The sequence below is a fragment of the Otolemur garnettii genome, unplaced genomic scaffold (genome assembly GCF_000181295.1).
Source record: "Otolemur garnettii isolate 467f Iridium unplaced genomic scaffold, OtoGar3 scaffold00041, whole genome shotgun sequence".
In the NCBI taxonomy this organism is placed as follows: domain Eukaryota; kingdom Metazoa; phylum Chordata; class Mammalia; order Primates; family Galagidae; genus Otolemur; species Otolemur garnettii.
Window position 1 is genome coordinate 2,824,654 of NW_003852436.1, and position 22,415 is coordinate 2,847,068.

General features: G+C 36.4%; 1 protein-coding gene across 1 annotated transcript in view; it reads right to left on the reverse strand.

Annotated features, from left to right (window-relative positions):
* INPP4B (inositol polyphosphate-4-phosphatase type II B) overlaps positions 1-22,415 on the reverse strand; it is a 394,326-nt gene that overhangs the window by 27,866 nt on the left and 344,045 nt on the right. Inside the window, exons 22-23 of the mRNA XM_023513461.1 lie at positions 20,018-20,130; positions 16,267-16,421 (exon numbers count right to left, since the gene is read on the reverse strand). Of these exons, the coding sequence (XP_023369229.1) occupies positions 16,267-16,421; positions 20,018-20,130 (268 nt within the window). The remainder of the gene's footprint in view (positions 1-16,266; positions 16,422-20,017; positions 20,131-22,415) is intronic.

The window sequence follows — 22,415 nt, forward strand, 5'->3', positions numbered from 1 at the left end:
GTTTCTTAAAGAAAAAAAAAAAGAATTCATTTATATTTCACTGTAAAATATAAAGTATCCCAGAAAAGCTGGGGAGAAACCTTGCTAGGGATCCGTGTATATGACAAAGCACTTCATCTTTTAATGTACTAGGTAGTGCGACAACGTTCCCTTAAAAAGGTCATGCAATTTATAGATCCAGGAATAAAGAGATGAATATAAATTTATCAGCTTAAGCTCTCAGAAGCAAGGATCCAGTGAGAGTGTCTAGTTCCGTCTCTTCCCAGCTGCAAGGTCTTGAGCTACTCACTTAACTCATCTGTGGCTGTTTCTTTGTTTTATGACCTATATTAAAATAAGGTTCATGGAAATTAACATCTGTAAAGTGCTTAGAAAAATGCCTGGTGCATAGTAAGCACAAGATAACTGAAAGGAAGAAAGAAGGAAAGAAGGAGGGAAGGAGAGAAGGAGAAAGGGAGCAACAGGAGGAAGAAAGGGAGGAGGGAGAGAGAGGAAGCAGGCAGACTTTCGTCATACTTGTGTTCCTCATACGAAATTTAGAATACAGTATTTGATTTTGCTTATAATTCTTCACAAAGGGCATTAAAGTGAAGAATGTATTGAGGGACTGTGGTATTATCTTTCAGGGAGAGTAGAATTTTTTGTGCCTATTATCTCTTAAAGGAATTTTCAAAATTAAGCAGAATATAGCAACCATTTACAAATATTTGACAGGTTGACCTAAGGAGGGAGACAATTGATCCAGGCAGGATCAGTGGGTGGAAGTTTTAGGCTAATAGATTTCAGCTGAACATGACAATAAGTTTTATAAAGCATATAGCTGTCCAAACATGAAGGGGCTAATACACAAAACAAGAAATTCTCTGCTACTGTACACGTGCAGTAAAGGTTAGCTGACAATGTGTCAGGGATGCAGCATAAAGAATCCTTGTCTTGGCTGGCAGTGTCACTAGGAAATCTCTAAGGTCCTTTCCAAATACTGCAGTCTTAAAATACCATTAGCATAAAAAATTACAAGGGCACAGAAGTAAGAAATATTTGAAAACTGACTTTGAGGAGAATAATAGTCAACGCAGGAATAAAAAGCATTCTATTCTGTTACCAAAAAATGATGGTGCTTCATCAACCCATGAAAAACAGAGCAAAGTATAAGTCTAGCATATTTGGGAAAGGTCAATTTTTAGTTATTCTTTTCTCAATTAGTCTCACCTTAATGAAATACTCAAATGTAGGAATTTTAAAATTTCTATTAATTTTGTTTGTTTGTTTGTTTTGAGACAGTCTCACTATGTTGCCCTCAGTAGAGTGCCATAGCATAGCAGCTCATAGCAACCTCAAACCCTTGGGCTTAAGCAATTCTCTTGCCTCAGTCTCCTAAGTAGCAGGAACTACAGGCGCTCCCCACAACACCTGGCTATTTTTTGTTGCAGTTGTCACCATTTAGCTGGCCCAGGCCGGGTTCAAAACCACCAGCCTTGATGTATGTGGCTAGCCCACAACCACTGTGCCATAGGCGCTGAGCCTAAAACTTCTATTAAATTTTTGAGGCTGAAAGGATTAAAACATACACATTTCTCAGAATTCCTAACCAATGAAGCATTTGAAAATAGTGCAACTTACAAACAAAAATCAAGTCAGGACTAAGCAAAGGGATGATTTAAAAAGTTTTTATAAATTTAAATACAATACAAACATATGCATTAATATATAAAATATACAAATTATATAAGCTTAATATTTATTAACTGTGGTCTCAAAATCAACCTAATGAGTAATATTAAACAAATTCATTCCAGTTCACTTTTCAGTTTCCGTTACTTTATTTGGATCATAAGTCTTGCAAGGCTGCTAAATTAATTTTGTCAAAAAAAAAAAAATGCAATTCTCTGAAGTGGCTTTAGACTGCTTCCTTAAATAACAAGACCTAACCTTATTCTAATAATTCTATGTAAATTTTCCCTGCTGTTCAGAAAAGCACATCTTCTTGTGCTAGAATAAGCCCAGATATGTGAAGGAAATATCCTGTAGCATCCAGAATGTCTGTTCTTGCCCACCACCCTATTAGCATACACCACACCACATCACAATGTCAACACCTTACCACACCACCTCAACCCCTCACCATCTCTCTACCCTACCACCTCACATCTCACCACCTCACTACCCCACTACCACCCCGCCACCTCCACAGCATGACCAGACCATCTCACCCCATCTCACCACCTCACCACTGTACAACCTTATCATCTCACCACCTCACCACCTCACCACTTCATCACCCTACCACAATACCATTGCACTCCCTCACCACATCACCAGTTCACCATCTCACCATTCCATTGCCTCACCACTACATCATTTCATCCCTTCACCACATCACCACCACTCCATCTCACTACTCCACTACCTCACCATGTCACCACCACACCACCTTGCTATATTCACCACTAAGCCACCTTACCACATCACCATCTACCCCCACACCACCACACCACTTTACCACCAGAACCACTACACCAGCACACCATCTTCCCACCCTACATACTAGATGTATATGTTTCTTAGCATAAGATATTGTGAAGTTTTGGACCAAAAGATATTTGTTTGACTTTCAACACTGATTCAACAGAAAAACACATCCACGGGCCTCAGCTACATATCCTGACGGAAATGGAAAAAAATGTTTACTACTTTTCATGTAGGCACTTCAATAAAATTTTTCTGTTAAGCCAAAATACTGTATCTTGACTCTAGATATCTTGGTATCCGGACATAAAGCCACACAATGATACAGATATAAAGGCTTTGTTTATACATGAATAAGAGTGATGCTTCAACAGTTACTCTATTTAGGAGTATAGCAAAAATATCAGATTGCCCATCATTTTCCTTGAACGAAAAATCAATAACTATGAGCTGTTCCAACTACCCTCCTTACAGCAACCTTCTTTTAGCTGCTGGTGGAAGGATTTAGTCCAATAATCTGTTCAAGCAGATATGTTGCTTCTGTGGGGGAAAGAAAGCCCTGCCTGCCTGGAACTCATACCACGTACCCTGGCCAAGGGGTCTCAGCCCTGAGTCCTAGAGAAGCTAGCATACGCTTTAACCTCATCAAACTCTAAAAAACTGGAAAGCTTCTTTTTCTCCTGTCCACAGGCATCTAGATTCTTCCAAGATTCTTGTTGTTTTTCCCTTGATGAAAATAAATGAGTTTTATCAAAATTTTGCCTCTATTACTTATCAAACTCCAGGAAGAAATTAGCCAAGTTCAGCAAAATATTGGCAAAAAAGTGCTGACGTTATTTTAAAACTTAGTCAGAAATAAACGTAATCAAAAGGCAATATTAACTTTTGAATTGAGCTTAACATTCAGAAAATACACACACATAAATTCAGTTTCACTGCTACTAATGCCAACATCCCCAAATTCTTAAGGCTTTTAAAAAATGAAATTTTTTTGTTTTCTTTTTATCTCAGCATCTATACCAAGGTTATTAGTGCATTTTTGTTGTTATTGTTGTTATTCAAGAGATGTGGGGAGAGGCAGCAAAAGAAACAGACACACATTTATCATACAACTATAAAGCAGAATTCAAATAACATGGCTTTCTTTTACTTTACCGTAAATAGAAATATAAGTTCCCATTTTTCCGTTATGGTTTGAAACCATAAGCTATGCAATATGAAATTTCAGTTTCTATAAGAACTTTAAGGATTACATTGTGGGAAGTTATAACTGACAACATAAATATCAAATTATATAATCTTTAGAAAACAGACTTATTTAAATCCCAAATATTATAATAATGTCCCATGATTTTGAATTAGTTTCCAGTTACGTATAGTGTCTATATACTGTAAGAATACAACTTTCAAGACTTAATCCTTGCTACAAAGTTGTTGTAAGGCAAAATTATATGGAATCAGATCATCTCTACTTCCTTCCAAAGTAGCCTATCTTTTATTAATCATTAAGTTTATCAAAGACAATCAGCTTAATTCTCTGTTTAGGAACCACGCAATACATTAGCAACTTTGAGGTTATTGCCATATACAAGAAAATTGCATGTATGTACCTAAACCACAGAGGAAGAAAAAACGAAACTCATTGGAATTCGGCATCTATAGCCTGTCAACCCCCCATTGTGGCCAAACTCAATCCATGGCAGATCTGTCTACACAAGGGCCTCATTTGGCATTTGACTTTGTAACCAAGTAACATTTAATTACATGTTGCCTGTAAATATGCATGCGAGACTTTTATCATAGAAGTCATATATATCAAGAAATATATTTTTTCTTTTTTGAAAGTGACTAGAGATACTAGTTTTCAATAAATCCACTTCAAGAGCAGCTGCCATAAAGTCAATTCATTCTCATGAAGAGGAAGACATTTTCCACCTTCTTTTCTGGCAAAAATAATGTCTCTTGACAGCTCTAATATGCCTTTTTCTCACTTTTGTTCTAGTCTCTCTCTTCAAGAGAAAAAAAATCTTTATCACAAAATCAAATACAACTATCTGCATTATAAAAATTCTACCCAGGAATTTATGTTATCAGATTAAATTATGAAACAGAAACTGAACAAAAGATGATATCCATTGTATTTCTAGTTTCTAAAGGAAAAGAGCAGTCAGTGTGATTTGCAAACTCTAATTCATATAAAATATAACAGCATGATTTCCTCAAATACTTAAAAAGACAGACATCATTTTGAAAATGTATAAATTCAGATGTAAGAGACTACATATTTTGCAGTTGAAAAAAATATAAATTAGTATTATTCAGCTTGAAGTGTGCTAAGGGTAGATTTAGAAAGAGTCTTGAGCATGAGATATAGAGCATGCTTTATGTGATTTTACTGTTATTCATGTATTTACAACCTGTCTTATTCCAAAAGGAATTTAAGGCAGTTTAAAGGTATCAAATTAAGTAAGATATCAAGAATAAAAAGTGAGAAAGAAACAGTAAATGCAAGGGTAATGTCATAAAGTGGGACTAAAAATGAGGCCACTATATTTATATTTTAGGCCCATTAAAGAATGCTATACATTTGAAGTAGAGTCGTCACAAAATTGGCCAGAAAGCTTTTTAGTAGTGTCTACAGATAGGAAATCATGAAATTAAAATACATACACATACAATCACACACAGCCCTCACTCCCCACACATACACACATGCACCTGCTTTGTTACAGAAAATCATAAACGAGACGAACGTTAATGCTCTAGAAAAGATCACAAAGAATACTCACCAAGAAGGAACTTTACAGGGGAAGGAAAATTGTCTGGCAACACAGACACCTTAAAAGCATTATGGTAAGTGAAAGAAGTTTTTCAGAAAAGATCACAAGTTATAGGATTTTATTTTACATGAAATGTCCAGAATAGGGAAAATGCACGGCTGCTAAGAGCTGAGGAAGGAGGGAGCATGGATTTAAGGAGATGGTATGAACATAGGATGTCTTTTGGAAGTGATAAAGCAGCATTAAAATTATTGTGGTGAGAGTTGCCCAACTCAGTGAATATACTAAATTGAGCTGCATACTTTAAATAGGTACATAATATTTTATGGTCTCGTAAGTGTATGTGACACAAAAATGGTATCAAAAAATACAACAATACCCTTACAGCAGACCAGTAGTGAGCAAACTCAAATGTGCATAGGAATTACCCAGAAGCTCAGGTAAAGACTGAAGGCCACACTCCCAGAGTTTCTGATCTGGTATGTCTGGACTGAGGCTGAGGATGTGTATTTCCAACAAATTCTTGAGTGATGCTGCTGCTGTTGGCTCAGGAACCACTGTTTGAGAATGAATGCAACAGACCATGGACAATCAAAAGGGCTCTAACTTTCTTCAATATAGTTTGGGGATATCATGTCAATTCACGGTTTAGTAAAAATGATTTGATAGGAAGCCAGTATGACAAAGCAATAACCTCCACAGCAATCACCACCACACCCCACTAACAGCCAGAGCAACATTTAGTATTTTCTGAGCCTCTCTATGCAGTAAATACAGAGTTAAGTTCTTCAATCATCATCCTACTTATTTTAGCACTCACAACAACCCTTTGAGATGAGGATGCTGGTAAAATTATCACAGTAACAGTTTGACTTTATTAAGTACTTACTATACTCTATGCCCTGTTACCAATTTTTTTATACACATTGTTTTATTGTATAAAGAACCTGAGAGCTCTCAGAATTTCATTCCCACTGCTAAGAAGTAAAGAAACCAGGCATTCTATCTCCCAAGTCCTTGCTATTAAATACTCTACTGTCCTCTGGTAAGGCACAATGGACACTAAGGCACTCTGCTTTCAGCTTAGCTGGCTTAATTGTGAGAGTACTCAGAGCAGCGATTGCCTGCAAACAATGCTGTAACCCTTGAGAGAGACAACACGTGATTTGCTACCACTCCTAAACTACCAATTTTGCAAATGATATTCTTTATAAATGATACTCTTGATCCCTATAATGATGTTGTTCACACTCATATGAATTCTGATACGTTCACTGAATGGAAGAGAGTGGCGGTGTTAATTGTACATGATGCATTTTTTGGCTCACAGGGCTTTAGGCCATTATCCTTTGGGCATAAATGTGTTTATACCAGAATTCAAACTTCTGTCATCCGTGATCTGATCAGGAGAGAAGTTAGCAATATTATGGCTGCTTTTTTGTAAACACTGGTGCCTGTTGTCGCAGATTTTATTAGAAATTGGCCTGTGAAGACTTCTGGTTTGTTCTCATAGACCAGAAACTGGAGTATAATAACCAAAATTTAAGTTAGAGGAGGGTTGAAACCCTCTTTGACAGTCTTTCCCAGAGCATAGAAAGCATTCTGATGGAAAGCAAGAATTTTTAGGCCATGCACTGACAATACATTGATTTAATAGTCTTAGATTTATTTGTACATGTGTAAGGATAAACATAACAGGCAAACCCAGCATATGAACTCATGGCTATCAATACCTAGGAAAAGACTAACATAAATAATTTTTCAGGTGGCATTTGTAGAAAAAAATCATTAGGTGGTTAAATAACGAGCTTTGGGAATTATTTACTTGACTCTCCTGTCTCAACCTTTCAGGGGCATAAAGTGACGCTCTAAGTTTAGACATAACTGCTCCCCATAGATCATTCTGGACTGCCTGCATCTTGGCCTTCTTTAATGAGAATGCAGGCTTTCCATGACTAGTGCCCGCTATACCTCATTTTCCAACTGCAAGGGCATCAATCATCTCCCCAATCAACTGCAGTTTTTTGTTTGTTTCTCAGCTGGAAGTTTCCTTCCCTGGTCTAAACTGGAGCTCTGCCCCCTCCCTGCTAAATAGTCTCACATCATGTCACAGACTCCTGTCAAAACATGGCACATTTCTCCAATGTCTTATTTCAACATGCCTTCATTTCTTAAATAAAACAACAAAAATTGTTTTTAACAATCTACCCTTTCTGAAACATTCTCTTCTAAACTTAACACACTGACTACCATACACGAAGAAAATTTTTCCTTGGGGCTACAGTGCTTTGTTACAAAAATAGAATAAAAACATTGAAAACAATGATCCTAAAACATACATCAATAAAAACTGATAGAAAAATTTGAAAAATAGCAATGTAAAAAGTAACATGAGAACTTGAAAAATACTTTACAACTCATATGATAGTTAATGTGTTAAACACAATAGTGGTTTAAAAATGCTGGAATCTTAACTCACATGCAAAACTCAAATAATAGGAAACATTAAAGATGAGATGAGTAGAAATTTATATGGCCAATCAATATTTTGAAACTGATAGTCTCTCTCCTTTTATGTTATTGGAAAAATACAAATGAAACCAAGATATCACTTTCTTCCATCAAGATGGGTAAAATCTCTTATAAGAATTGGAGCACAGGGTGGCGCCTGTGGCTCAGTGAGTAGGGCACCGGCCCCATATAACGAGGGGGGCAGGTTCAAACCCAGCCCTGGCCAAATTGCAACAAAAAAATAGCCGGGCATTGTGGTGGGCACCTGTAGTCCCAGCTACTTGGGAGGGTGAGGCAAAAGAATTGCTGAAGCCCAGGAGCTTGAGGTTGCTGTGAGCTGTGATGCCCAGCGCTCCATCAAGGGCAATAAAGTGAAACTCTGTCTCTACAAAAAAAAAAGAATTGGAGCACATAGAGAAATGGCAACACAAGTGCCTGGCTTATGGAATATTATTTAGTATAGCTGTTTGGAAAACGAATCTAGCAGTATCTAGTAAAATTAAAAATATAAATACCTCTCCACCGATTCTCCATATGTGTGTATGTACTCGAGAGACTCTTATACTTGTATTCATGAATATATATACGTGAGAATGTTTGTTACACTACTGTTCACAATTGAAAAATATCAGAAACAACTTACAATTAAAGAAAGGAATAGATTGTGATCTATTCTTACAAGGGAACATTACACAACTATTAAAAAGAGATAATTAGAACTAATACATAAACACATCTCAAAAACATGATACACAGCTGAAGAAAAGTTCAGTGCAACACATTATGATATCATTCATGCAAACAGGAATATTTGATGAGTGTGATAAACAAATGAGCACTAGTTTTAGACTTAACACTTAGTCCAGATCTTCTTAACTCTTCCATGTTACTTACCCAAATCCTATTCATACTCAAGACATGGTTCAACTCTTACCTCCCCCTTGGAAGCCCTCGGCCACAGTGATTCCTATTATCCTCTGAACCACTCTAATCATTAACACTTAATATGCTTGTGGCCTCATCTGTCTAATATTATCCCTGTGGGGAGTAATAGTTTCCTCCCATAGAATACTTAGTGTAATTCATGGTGTCAAGTACTCATTGACTATGAGCTGCCATTTATAACCTTTTCTCCCTCTGTGTAGCATAGGTTTTCCCAGAGTATATACTCAAAAGGTGTACTTTTGACTATGAAAATGACTATGACATAACAAATAATGATCTACTTGTTTAGTGGCTCCTGACACATTATTTGCAGGATGTCCTAACTAGCTATTAAGTCTGTGAGCATTCAAGAGTTTGGTGTTCCCAAGTTCCACCAACTGAGTGCTGAGAGCTGCTCTGTGCAGAGACCCCAGAGAGCAGCAACAATCCCTATTCTGTCCTTAGCTTCTCCTAGATCCATTGATGCCATAAATGGGGGATTAGCAAGATTTCCAAACCCTGAAATAGACACTGAGGGACACTTTAAACCTTTCAGAAACTAAGTCTTAATCCTGAGATATTTCTTCCAGGACATGAAGATCAGGGAAAATTCCCAATTTTAGGAATATCCAAAAAGGTGCTTACAGAAACATAGGATGGGGAAGAAGAGCAGGGTAGATAAGGATGGGAAAGTGTAGAGAGCCAGAGTAGTACTGACCAAAAAGGGAATGGCTTGGAAAGGTGTGTATAACGTTGGTGGCTGCTCTGGATGACGAGCTCCATGCTCACAGGGTCTCATGTGACTAGGACAAGAAAACAAATACTACAGTAGAACCTCCATAGTGACCACATCGCTACACTGACCACCTCCTTAAGTTGACCTATTTTCATAGACCAGACGTGCACTACACATATGTATCAGTGCAGTAGGCCTAGTTCCTCGTGTTGACCACCTCTATATGCTGACCAGTTTGTTACAGCCTCTTGGGTAGTCAACTTATAGCGGTTCTACTGTATATACAAAAATAAATTAGGGAAAAGACATAAACCTCAAAACCGCTATTTTCTAATAGAATAATATGGCAATGTATCTTGTCAAACGAAAATGAAAAAATGTTCTTTTTAGGAAGTTGAAAGTTCTTTGTAGACCATTCTTTGATTTCTCCAGTAAGATTAGGCCTCTTCAGTGGTTCCTCTGTGGATGTCTTATTAAAAGATAATTCCTTCAACATGATTTTTAAGAATGTGTATTTTTTGTAGCATTTCTCATTTTCCCTTAAGCAAAATCATCCTAAATAAGGTCAATTGTCAAGTTACTAATACTGACCATAAAATGAATGGGATTCAATCTGGGCTCATTCCTATTATTTATTGCAGATATGAACTGAAGTAATGCAGTAAACAGGTAACTGAAATCCTCAAGGAAAAGGATGATACTTGGAGAAACTGTTCCAAATGATACTATTCTTCACAAACATATCCCTTTCAAGCAGTCGAGAAATAGCTATAAACTTCAGTCACCTGTCTACAATGCTTATAATCCTCTCTAGTATTTGAAATAGGATATAATATGAAATAATAGCAGCTTTCCTCCAACTAGTATAAACAAAGTTAAAGGCAAATAAGCTCAAGCGGGAATAAGATTAAGGAAAATGAATTACCTTACTCAAAAATGAACCCCACAATGGAGTAAATCATAATAAATACAACCTTAATTGACATCTATGGGTTAAGGGACATTTATTTATAAGGCAGAACATTTCATAGATTATGCTACCCTACAGATAAAATGCAGATACAACATGATGAGAATGTGACATTCAGTGAGAGAATAAAACTCAGTAAGACTGACGGGCTTTTTAATCTGTCTCTTATACATTAAGTATTTATTAAAGTAGAATGTTTAAGGCTCTAGGTCTTAAGGGTGATAAATAAGTTGTATACTAAAATGTATCCAGATTCATCTTACTAATGGCATATCAACTATGCTAATTTTAAGTAGCCATTATAGAATGACATGGTGAGAGAGTAATATAGCATAAGATAAATAAAGGACAGGCAATTAAGCAATATGGTTTCACATTGTTACTTTATATATGCACATAACCCCAGAGTTCCTGTTAAGGGAACTAACAGTGAAATGGCAGGCTTGTTTTAATTTACTTGATACTGGCAATTAAATTTCCCAACACAACTATTTATTGTTTAAACATGACATTTTTTAATCAAGTTGAATTTATTGTATTTTTAAATGTCTAGCCCCAATCATCTATTAATCAAATGGAAGTTTGAAAGTCCCTACTATAAATCTTTTCTGCAAATCCATTGGGACAAGATGGTTCTTAACGTTCAATGGAGAGTCCCTAACTGAAAACTGAGTGTGAGAGTACATTTTCCTTTTCCTTAAAGAGAGAAAAAAAAATCATACTACCTATTATTCAGCCACTGTTTTATTTTATTTATTTATTTATTTATTCATTTATTTATTTTCAGCCATAGATGATGAGGGAAGGATTTGACAATACACATATGCAACACTTAAGGAAAAGACAGACATACCAGGCTTATATTCTTACAATAAATCCATTAAAATTAACTAGTGATTAAAACTAAAGTCACTTTAAGTAAAGTCGAGTTTAGTCAAGTGGTTTTCAACCTTGGTTCCAGTGATAGGACTCTTGGAACCTTTTTTTTTCTTTCAAGTTTTCTAGGTTTCTAATGGGTAATGTCTTGGTCTTATCATATAGACAATCATAAGAGAACCTTACAGAATCGGATCCACTCAAACACCTTAACTTTCTATTCTGAACAGGCTCTTCTGGATTTCAATCAGATTGCAGCTGAAGTAATGCTGGCTATCCAGAAAAAAGAAGGAATGAGAAATTTTTGAAAACTATACAAAGTATGGATTCAGACTATGAGTTAAAGTGTTTGTTTATTGCCTATTTGTTTTTCAATTGGGATAATAACTTCTCTAAAATGTTTACTTTCATCCTCTAGAATTTCAGCTTATAAATGTATCTTGATAGACAATTTCATATGCTTAATTCCAAATGCCAATATATGCACACAACTGTCAAAGACTGTATATAGGACTTCAATGTTTTAGAAACCTGTGTCATTCATTTATTCATTCATTGAATAATTATTGAGAACCCACTTTCACTAGGCACTGTTGTAGGTACTGGGGATATAGTTGTGAACAAAGGAAAATACAAATCTCTGTCTTCAGGGAGCTTATTCTGATGAAGGGATTTCTGAATAAGCAGCTAAATGAAGTTTTATTTATTTTTATCTATAATCTTTTGGTCATTCATAAACTAAAACTGCTACAGAAATAAACAAAATACAATGAACAAAAAATAAAAGTAGGAAAAGAGTAATGATACTACATATTAAAACCTTGGTGAACTTCTACAAAATCCAGAGAAAATAGCCTGAAAGGTGGTTAGAATAATTCAAAGGTAAAATAAACTGGAACTGATGCTAAATGAAATTAAAAAATGCAGTAACTTCAAAAACATAAATTTTTTAAAAAGACTTAAAAATCAAACTCCTTTAAAAGTCTGATTTTTTTTAAAATCCAGAGTTGTGGCCCAGAATATATGTAATATTCTCAAAATTTATAGATCCCTGGATCCACCTCAGATCTTCCCAATTATAATTCATGTGGGGTCCAAAAGTATGCTGTTTTAAGACATTCCAGTGATTCTGATGTTCCTTTCAAAGCTACTGGCTGTAGGCTGGGATTTCTCAGATGGCAGAGCAAGGAGCTAGGCAGAGCCTCTTCCCCTCAAAAAATCTGATATATTGTAAAATATTTTCAAACCCAGCACTTCATGTTGTGGACAATGGACCAAAATCAAGCAACAATTTGAGAAATGTTTATTTATGAAAAACTGCCAGACGTGCTGTAGGAATAGGTGTGTCTGTGGTGGTCTTGCCCTGCCCTGCTCCCACCCCTGCCACTTCCCGTCAGGTACTACCCAGCCGGGACGCCTGAGGGTCCTAACTGGATTTGAAATACAGATTGGAAAAACTCCCCTTCCAGGTATTGTTAGAAACCTTAGTGTACTTGGTGGCAAACAATTCTGACAGCCAATTTCATAGCTAGCCTGAGATTTCAGTCCCATTTGGGCCACTCTCCAGAGCAGTGGACTAGCTGGAAATGTACCAGGACCTTAATAAGCTTCCCCATAATTCTGGCCGCCCCAGAGAATCTAACAAGGTCAAGTGGAAATAAAAGGCAGCACAGACTTGCAAACTCCTGACCTTGGAATGACACAGACCTCTGCTAGGGCTGGACACCTTACCCGACTGAATGGTTAGAGCACACCTTCTGACCACCACTGACTGACCACTAAGACAAACTGGCACAGGGGCAACTGATCACTGTCTCAGAAAAGAACTTAAAATACAGTGTTTTACACAATGAAGTTGCTATGTGGTTCTGAAAAGCAGAAGGCAGCAGAATACATTTCCTGTGGAGATTTTTATTCATTTATTCAACTACTATTTATATTGATTTTACTCTGGATCAGACAGGGTGCTTCATGCACGGATATCCTGGTTAACATGATAGATAAGGTTGAAATTAAAGAGTTTGTGTTCCAGGGCTAGAGTTGCCTCTGCGAGGTGTCAAGATTTGGGCAGACCACTCTGGTTTTACAGTCTTGATTTTAAAAGTATATATTTTTATATGACTTATATTTTGACCAACAGGTTCGAAGCAAATATCAAGTAATTTTAAGTGACAGTATTTTATCTTATTTGATACAAAAAATGCCATTAAAATATAAGCAGGAGACCTAAGTTCTAGTGCTGGCTCTGATATTACCTATCTGAGTAGCTGGAGCCAAAACACCCTCCAGAGCTCAGTTTCATAATTTGTAATGTGAAATTTCAAAGGTGACTTTTTGATCTTAAATTTTATGATTATTTGTAAGGATGTACAAATGATACACATTAACATCAAAAAGTATCTATTAAAGTATCTATTCAGGCATGTGATCATGAATATAATGCTTGCATAATTTGCACAGCATTTGTAAACACAAGCACATTTTTAAAGCACTATTTAAAGGGCTTGCTTTCTTAAAAGGGTAAACATTTATATTTGAAATCTTATTTACAAGATTGGCCAGGACACCGTATTTTAATATGCAGTATTAGAGTCCAGTCTTATGTCATAATATATTTACAAACATAAAACTACAAAGATTATAATTAGTGAGACAGAATGTTAACACCACGACCTCCATTTATTTTTTATGTATTTACTAAATGTTATATAATTACTAGGTACCAAAAATTGTTCTTATCTCTTTACACATATCAATTCATTTAGTCCTCAAGACACTCCTAAAAAGTGGCCACTGATATCACATCTATTTTACAGATGAGGAAACTGAGGGCCCCATGGGTTGTCTATTTTGCCTGAAGAACTAAGAGGCAGTCAGAGACTAACTTGCTCACGGGTAATGTGTGGCACAAAGCCTGGACTCACACTCAGCTTGCTCCCAAGCCCCAGAAACTTCTCTACCCTGTTATGCTGCCAGAGTTTGTAAACCTATAAGTTTGCATTATAAAACAAAATAGCCAAGGAGGGAAATGAAAGCAGTTATTACAAAAAAAGAACACATCTTATTTTCTTTAAATACGTTCATACATACACGCAAACCCAAAATCAGATGACAATCAGGAGAGTAGCAGGGATATGGAAGGGATTTTAGGTTGAAGGGTTTTTAGATTGAATTTCTAAATTTGAAATGCATTCTTCTTAGTAAAGTATCCCAAGTGGGGAGAAGCAAGAATCTAACATACTCAGTTCTGATATGAGGATAACTGATGACCTAGTACATGGTGAGGAGAGGGAGAAGAGGGGAGTGGAAAGAGGGAAGGAAAGACGGGGGTGGGAGCTCACGCTGTGTGACATACCTCTTGGAGGGGGGACACAATTATAAGCGGGACTTTACCTAACAAATGCAATCAGTGTAATCTGGTTCTCTGTATCCTCTGGGAATCCTCAACAATAAAAAATAAATAAATAATAGATTGAATTTCTAATTCCTTAATTAAAAAATTAAATAATAACTGCCCATAAATGGCTTCATAAACAAATGTATTATATGTATAACATTGACTCCCCATAACCTTATGCAATACCAAAATAACATCATTTTAGTTTAACCTATGTAGGACAGATAAGTCTTTTATTTACCTGTTTCCTAACTTAATGGTATTCTCTTCTTTCTACTTTAAATTAAAAAAGGCACCAATCTCACCTTCCATCCTATTAGTCATTAACTCCTTTTTGTCCCACGGTGTCCCTAGCCTATAATATCATGCACTCTGGCTGTCCTCACCAAAACACCTGTTTCATCCACAGTGACATTTGTATTCTTTTCTGCACATCTGAAGATTTAATACTCAGATTCTGTATTTTCTCTGCTGGCGCTGAGAGATTATTTTTGAAAGAAGATTTTATATCAACCAAATGCGTTCTATATGGCTGAGATGTTCATGTCAGGTCTCTGAGACATCCTCATACACTTATGAAAAAGTTATGATAGAATTCCACTGAACAATGAAAATGCCAAGATACATGAAATGAGGTAAGGCAGAGGACTTCAGAAACCTCTCATTAGTGGGAAAACACACAGACACAGAACAAGCACAGGCAAACGTCAGCAGCTCCACTGAAAGCCTGCAGAGGTTAAAAGAAAAACGGGAGCTAATGGCATGCCAGACAGGAGGCTGCCCTCTCTTGTACATCACATGACATTCCTTTCTAAAACCCGAAGCCTGTCCTGCGTGGCCTGGTATGCTTCTGAGCTAGTCTTTGTAGTGAAGAGACAATTTTGCTTAACTTGTTAATTAACGTGTGTCCTTGCTGATAGACATGGTGAATGAGGCACTTTTTCCTTCCCATTACGGCTTAGACTTTAGATTTAATTACAGTGGAAATGAATCAAGAAACATAACTCCGGGCATAGTATTTTAAATGTCGGCAGAGTAACAATATTCATTCTCTAATTTAAAGTGCTGGTGTCATTCCATCTTTATGGGAAGAGATAGGAAAATGATTTTAGGAAGGCAGTTACTGACACAGAGACCCTGAGGGCCGTGGGAAGATCACCTATTAGTTGAACCCATAAAGGCTTTATTTGGAAAATGTCTTGGCTTTATTGTGTGTCTTACTTATATGCCAAGAAAATTTGCTTTTCAGGTGTCAGATATGACATGTTCAGGGCCTTTTAACTTGAGCTAATGAGCAAATAAAATCTCATATAGAATCGTAGGTATTATCAAATGTGTGCATGGACACATTTTCTTTCGTTACCTAAAACGAGCTGAAAAACAGAGATAGAAATAAAATTACATACAGGTAAAGATAAAAGTACTTTACTCCTCTCCTCATGAGCTATAAGCCATGGAAACAGCAAAGTTCCTAAACATTTAGTCCTCCAATAAAATAGATATTTTTGGGGGGAGGGGGGACTCAAAATGACCTTAAACAATGTGATGACATATGGAATCAGGGAATACCTTAATGGAAATGTGGACATATGGAATTAGGGAATACCTTCTCATGCAATCCAGTGCCCGGATGAAGAAGTCCTTGTGCAGCTGGTGCTCATCTCTCAAAATTGAGCACTGCTCAAGCGTCACCGACATTGAAGTCCTGTCTTTGGCACTTTTGCAACAGGTGAAACGAATACCATTTAGTTTGCGACAAATCTGCAAGAGACATGTTGAAACAGTTTATGGCTCATGGGTACACGGCTATAGAGCGTTGGCCTCCTCCAAACCCTTCTAATCCAAACATATCAAACAAGCTTTGGCTCATGTTAGTTATAGCCAATTGGTTCAATCCACCCCATCAAAAGTAAGAACATGACCGTTTCAATTCAAAAGCCAGTGGAATGGATCTATTTCACCTGTTTCTCATATGTGAGGTGTGAGACTTTTGAAGTCATATGTTATATGGAGTAACCAGCTGCAGAGGCAAGGCTTCCCGAGAGGGCACCTGGGCTGCAGCAGATGACAATGACAGTAACAGTGTAAGAATAACAACTTAATTATAAAGGGGAAAAATCCTACATTCCCTGGATCAGAGACGTGCTGTGAACCCTAAGTAACTGAGAATCTTGTATTTTACATTTACAAAAACCATTGCCAGTGGTGGTTTTATGTCATGAGATTTTAAATGTCCACACAGTGCCTCAAAATAGTTAAGAAACCAATCATAGTCACCAAGAATGAGAAAACTGAAAATGGCCACTGTTTAGTGCATGTCTAGGTGTACCAGGTACAAGGCTAAGATAGTTCATAGATTTTCTCTTTCAATAAACTTCATAGCAGCCTTAGAGGAAGGTATGATTATTCTCATGCTTACAAAGTGAGGAAGCTGAGGTTTAGGTAGGTTAAGTAATTTGCACACAACAGCAGAATCAAGAAACAAACACAGACCTGCATGAGTTCACGGATCAAGTCTTTTAACTTCTGTTATGTTCTGTTTCTCTCTATCATTCTTTGTTTTGTTATTCCAATTTAAATTGAGAAGAATGAGCAGCAACACTCTCATCTCCCTGCCTTATAGTTAACAGGAGCATCACTTCATTCCTTTCTCTTCTATCCCATGGTAGAGTTCTGATACGAGCTAATAATTAACATTAACTTGAATGCTAATCAATGTACATTTAAAACAAATCTAATGTGATATAGCAAAGGCTTGCTTTATTATCTGTCATCAAGGATACCTTAAAAGTTGCCTAATTTGAGGAGAAAGCATAATAATACAGTGTATTAAGGGTTTTTTTTTTTTTTACCATGATTTAATTGTGATTCTGATAATTAAACTAGGATGTATACATCTCTATAAATTTAGAACTTTGGCACCTTCTCTTTCCAATATAAATGACCAGAGAATGATTTCACCATATTTACTTCTAGAAAGTTCTAATCCTTTCAAATAAACAATATTTCATCTCTTAAAAAAGCTTGACTATAGTCAGAGCAACAAAGTAGACCATAATGTCTACTTATATGTATTATTTTTAAAAGGACTTAATATTATTTCAAATTTATTGTCACTATTACGTGCACCTATCCTATTAAAGTTTAATATCCTAAGTTTAAAGTCAAGTGGAGGTGAGATAATTCTAAGTAAGTAGTCAGGCTAGGTCTTGATTTCTAAATTTCCTCTTAAACTACATGAGTTTCATTTTAAATACTTGATTGACATTTGCCTCTTTAAATTTTCATTTGTAATATTTACATTCAATCAAGAAAAAACCAAATAACTTTATATTTTTCATTAAGAATATGAAACATTAAAAAAATAAGAAAAAAGAAGGTAAAACGTTTAACATAAATACCATTTAATTAAATAGATTTAAAGAAGAGAGGAAAATGAAATAGAAACAGAAATAAAAGATTTTTGGAAAATGTCAAAAAGAATTTCTAAATTTCTTCATTTTAAAGAGTACTGTTGGCTCGGTGCCTGTGGCTCATGTGGCTAAGGCACCAGGCACATACACCTGAATCCAGCCCAGGCCCGCCATACAACAATGGCTGCTGCAATTAAAAAAAAAAAAAAATAGCCGGGTTTTGTAGCAGGTGCCTGTAGTCCCAGCTACTTGGGAGGCAGAGGCAGGAGACTCGCTTGAGCGCAAGAGTTGGAGGTTGCTGTGAGCTATGATGTCACAGCACTCTACCCAGGATGACAGCTTGAGGCTCTGTCTCAAAAAAAAAAAAAAAAGGAGTATTGTTAAGGTCTTTGGTTTAAGAATAGGATATTGAAACTGAGGCATCTGCCTACAGAAATTATAAGTGTCCATTCAGAAGTAAGTTGTGAGTAAGCCATATTTAGTCAGTATATACATTTAAAAAAATCTTAGAAATGTATGAGATTTGCAGAAAAACAGTTATATTTGATATATGCAAATGGAAACTTGCATATACCAAGAGAAAAATGTGCATTTGTTTTTGCACATGTGTTTTTAATTTACCTATTTATATAACTTCACAATATGTATATAATGATATATATTCCTAAGTTGTCAGATGGCCTTGGTAAATGACCAAACGACCTTTATGCTATCATCTTATCAGTAAAATAAAAAACATGACTTATGATTTACTACTGTGAAATTTTTGTTAGAATTAACAACCATAGTAGTCTTTGAAGAGACAAAGAGAAGCCAGACTGGAAAGAACTTTTAAAAGCAACCTTCATGTAATGCAGTAAGGTGCTAAATGGGACCAGTGGAACCGAGCTGCTTAAAAGCAACATTTCATATTGTTAGCTTTGATGTTCTTGCCTGGGGCTTCAAGAAGGCAGGGAGGGAAACCAAAGCAGTTTTCTTCTGCCTTGCTCATGGTAAATTATTTTATACAGTCTCATGGTAAATTATCTATTCCTTTTTCCCAAAAGAGAGTAAGTAATATTGGTTTATAACTGAGCACTAGCAGTAAGGGAAAAAGTTTTGTTTTAAATGCAATTGGAGAACAAATAGAGTATGCTAGAAGTCTGGTTAAACTGAATTCCAAAATATAAAAGTAACACGGAAAAACTATAAAAAGGGTGTTAATTATAAAGATAGTTAATGTGTTTTCTTTCGATGAAAGGTTACTTTCCGTATAAAAGGATCGTTGGCTCTGGATGTTTAAATTCACAAATTGCACATGATGTTTTAATGGTTGCCAGAAAAGAGCTGAAAAGAAAATATATGAGCATTTTTCTTTCCTTAACTCTTGGAGAAACCCAGGGTAGGAAAGCAGATAGATATTCCACTCCAAGTGTGCCATTCAATGGGAAAGTACTATACAAAATATAGCTCGCTACCCCAAGGGCAATCCATCAGTAATAAATTCAATGCCAATATCTAAACTAGCAAACACATTTATAACCTCATTAACTAAACAATATGTCCAGGAGCCGTACTGAAGCTGTGAGTAAGAAATCTGATAACCACATTCTGTTGAAGCCATATGTTTCTAGAACAGCAGTTTAAAAATCCTGGTTGATACGGGGAATTGACATTGTAACATCACAGACACTTCGTTTTAACCACAGAGTGCCAAACACATCCAAGCTTGGTAAGAGTGGCCAGTGGGTGAGATTTTTTCCTCTTGAATGCATCTCCCTCCATCTCATGTCCTGATCTATTGACAGAACTACAAATCAGAGTGAAAATGCCTAATCCCCTGGATAATGGAGAATGACACTCAGAAACCCCAAGTGCAGAGGTTGGACCCCACGCAGCGTATAGCTGACAGTGCCTGCTGGTCGTGATGTGGCAGGGAATAAGATTTGACATGACAGTGCTTACCGTTGCAGCCAGCCACATAATTTCTACATTCTTTCTTTTTTTGGCTTGAATATTTTGATGGAGATTTTCTAGTAATCCTTTCAAATCATTTTGTTCTTGAAAATGTGAAATGTCTGAAGAGTATCAAAAAAGAAAGGAGAAAAAAAATTAAACAAGTGTTAGTATTAAACTGCCCGTGGGGTTTTTTCAACATATTTGCAAATGCAACTTTTCTAACCACAAATGTCATTTGCAGCACAGACTATTTGAGCATAATCATATTTACTAATCCCTCTAATTTTTTTTCTTTACTTGAAATACACGTAGTTTCTCCCATTTCCCATTTTGTAGAATGGTGTTAATGTCAGACAGTATGATTTTAACAGCTAGGGAAACATTTTGGAGGAAGATGACAGCTGCGTTCTCACCGTGACCAAAGCCTAAGATATAATGTCATGAGATACACCCATCTTTTTGTTTTCACTAAGTAGCTAGTCTGAAGCAAGAGAATATACTACATTGAACATCTTAGGAGTTTGGGGAGAAATATGAACGTTCAAATAAAAAAACTCTGAAGTCAGTTTTCAGACAGCAAGTTTCTTCAACCTCAGCATTACTAACATTTCGAATCATTTAACATTTTCTTGGGTGAGGGGAAGAACTATGCTATGCATCACAGCATAGAGGTCAGCAATTCTGACCTCTAATATTTACATGTTACTAGCATCCTTCCCACTGCGACAATAAAAAAATTTCTTCAAATGCGACCTCGATGGAAAAAAATCTATCCTGGTTGAGAACCGTTGCTGTAAAGGAGGGTGGCACAGGTATGACGTGGAAAGAAGGGGAACAGCGTGACGCAACGAGATGAATGGGTAGGAAGCAGCCAGTGATGCTGGTTGCTCAAATACCTGCATACTAATTCCTGTCATAAAGCATGGCTAATAACTAGCATGTATTTTATATCAAAACCTGAGGCAATGCACATTGGCATACATGTCTCTAAGACTTGGCGACATGGGATTAAAGATTAGGATATAGTGACAGAAACAAGAGTGTTCTAAATGAGTGATTGGGTTAGTGGTATGTAGTCTGAGAATACACTGTACTGTAAATGCAGTACTGTACCGTGAATTCCGGAGAGAGCTGACTGAGGCTAAAACAGGAAAGAATGCAGGAGGCACCATGGACTACGTCTAGGTTACCCAGTTACCCTGAAGAAACAGATGACGTATTCCTGATTCGGATCACAACAACAAATGAGCTTTGGTAGGAATGAAGCTTTATGCTTTCCAAATTTGCACCAATGTTTCTTTTTCACAAAATAAGTAGTTCTTGATGGTAGTTCCAGAGAAGAGAAGAAATATCCCGGCGAACTAGTGATCAAGTAACATTCAGTGGTTGGTAATGTGGAAACTTCCATGGAAAATAAACATACATCATTTTAGATTTTATGACCACAGAACAGAAGAAGGTTGGGTACATTTCAGATAGACACCCTGTGTTAGGAAGGAGAGATTCAAAATATTCATTTAAAATGTACACAGAGTTTCACTATCTTAGTTCCAGAAAGGGCACGCTATCAAAAGCCAAAGTTACAAAGTTACTTTGTAACTACAGATGGTACAAACAAGAAAGAGAAAGTTTGATAAAACTATCACACTGCTGGGTAAAAGGCTCTCTATTACAAGGAACTTTAACAGGACATGGTTTACAGATGAAGGAAAGGAGGCTGAATGCAGAATGCTGTGAAGGAAATTTTAAAAGCAGCTCAGGATTCTGAGGCTAATCAAAGAAGGTAAGGACAATAATGATGCTTTTTAATTTATAGTCATGGCATATAAGAATAAGAAGTCACATCCACCATCACTGCTTTTAATGTTGATAAATGGCAACCAAACAAACCCAGGATAACCCATAAATTAGAATTATAGGCAGCCATTAAAAATTATGTGCAGGTATATCACTGACATAGAAAGTGTCCTTGACATTGTTGAAAGGAAAAATCGGTCTGATTAATGAATGAATTTATTCACCTAACATTGTGTGTGTGTGCGTGCGCACCTGTGCATATGTTGACCTGTCTCTGTAAGTGTATAGAGGCAGAGCAAGGGAATGGCCTAGATATGAAGAGTGGTCATCTTTTGGATATAGGATTTGGTACAATTTTTCAAATATCTTTTTAAATCATTTAGAATTAGCCTCTATTAGTTTTCAATGATAAAGTTACTTTAAGAGCAAGGGATCCAGAATACCTGCATGAGAAAAACAAAGAACCTAAATTCTTATGATAAAAAGACCCAACTTCAAAATTTCCACAGTCTAATAGAGTGAGATAGATATTTACACTATTATTAAGCACAAAGAAAGTATACCATGGGCTATGACATAAGCCACTGAAGACATGTGGGACTCAAGG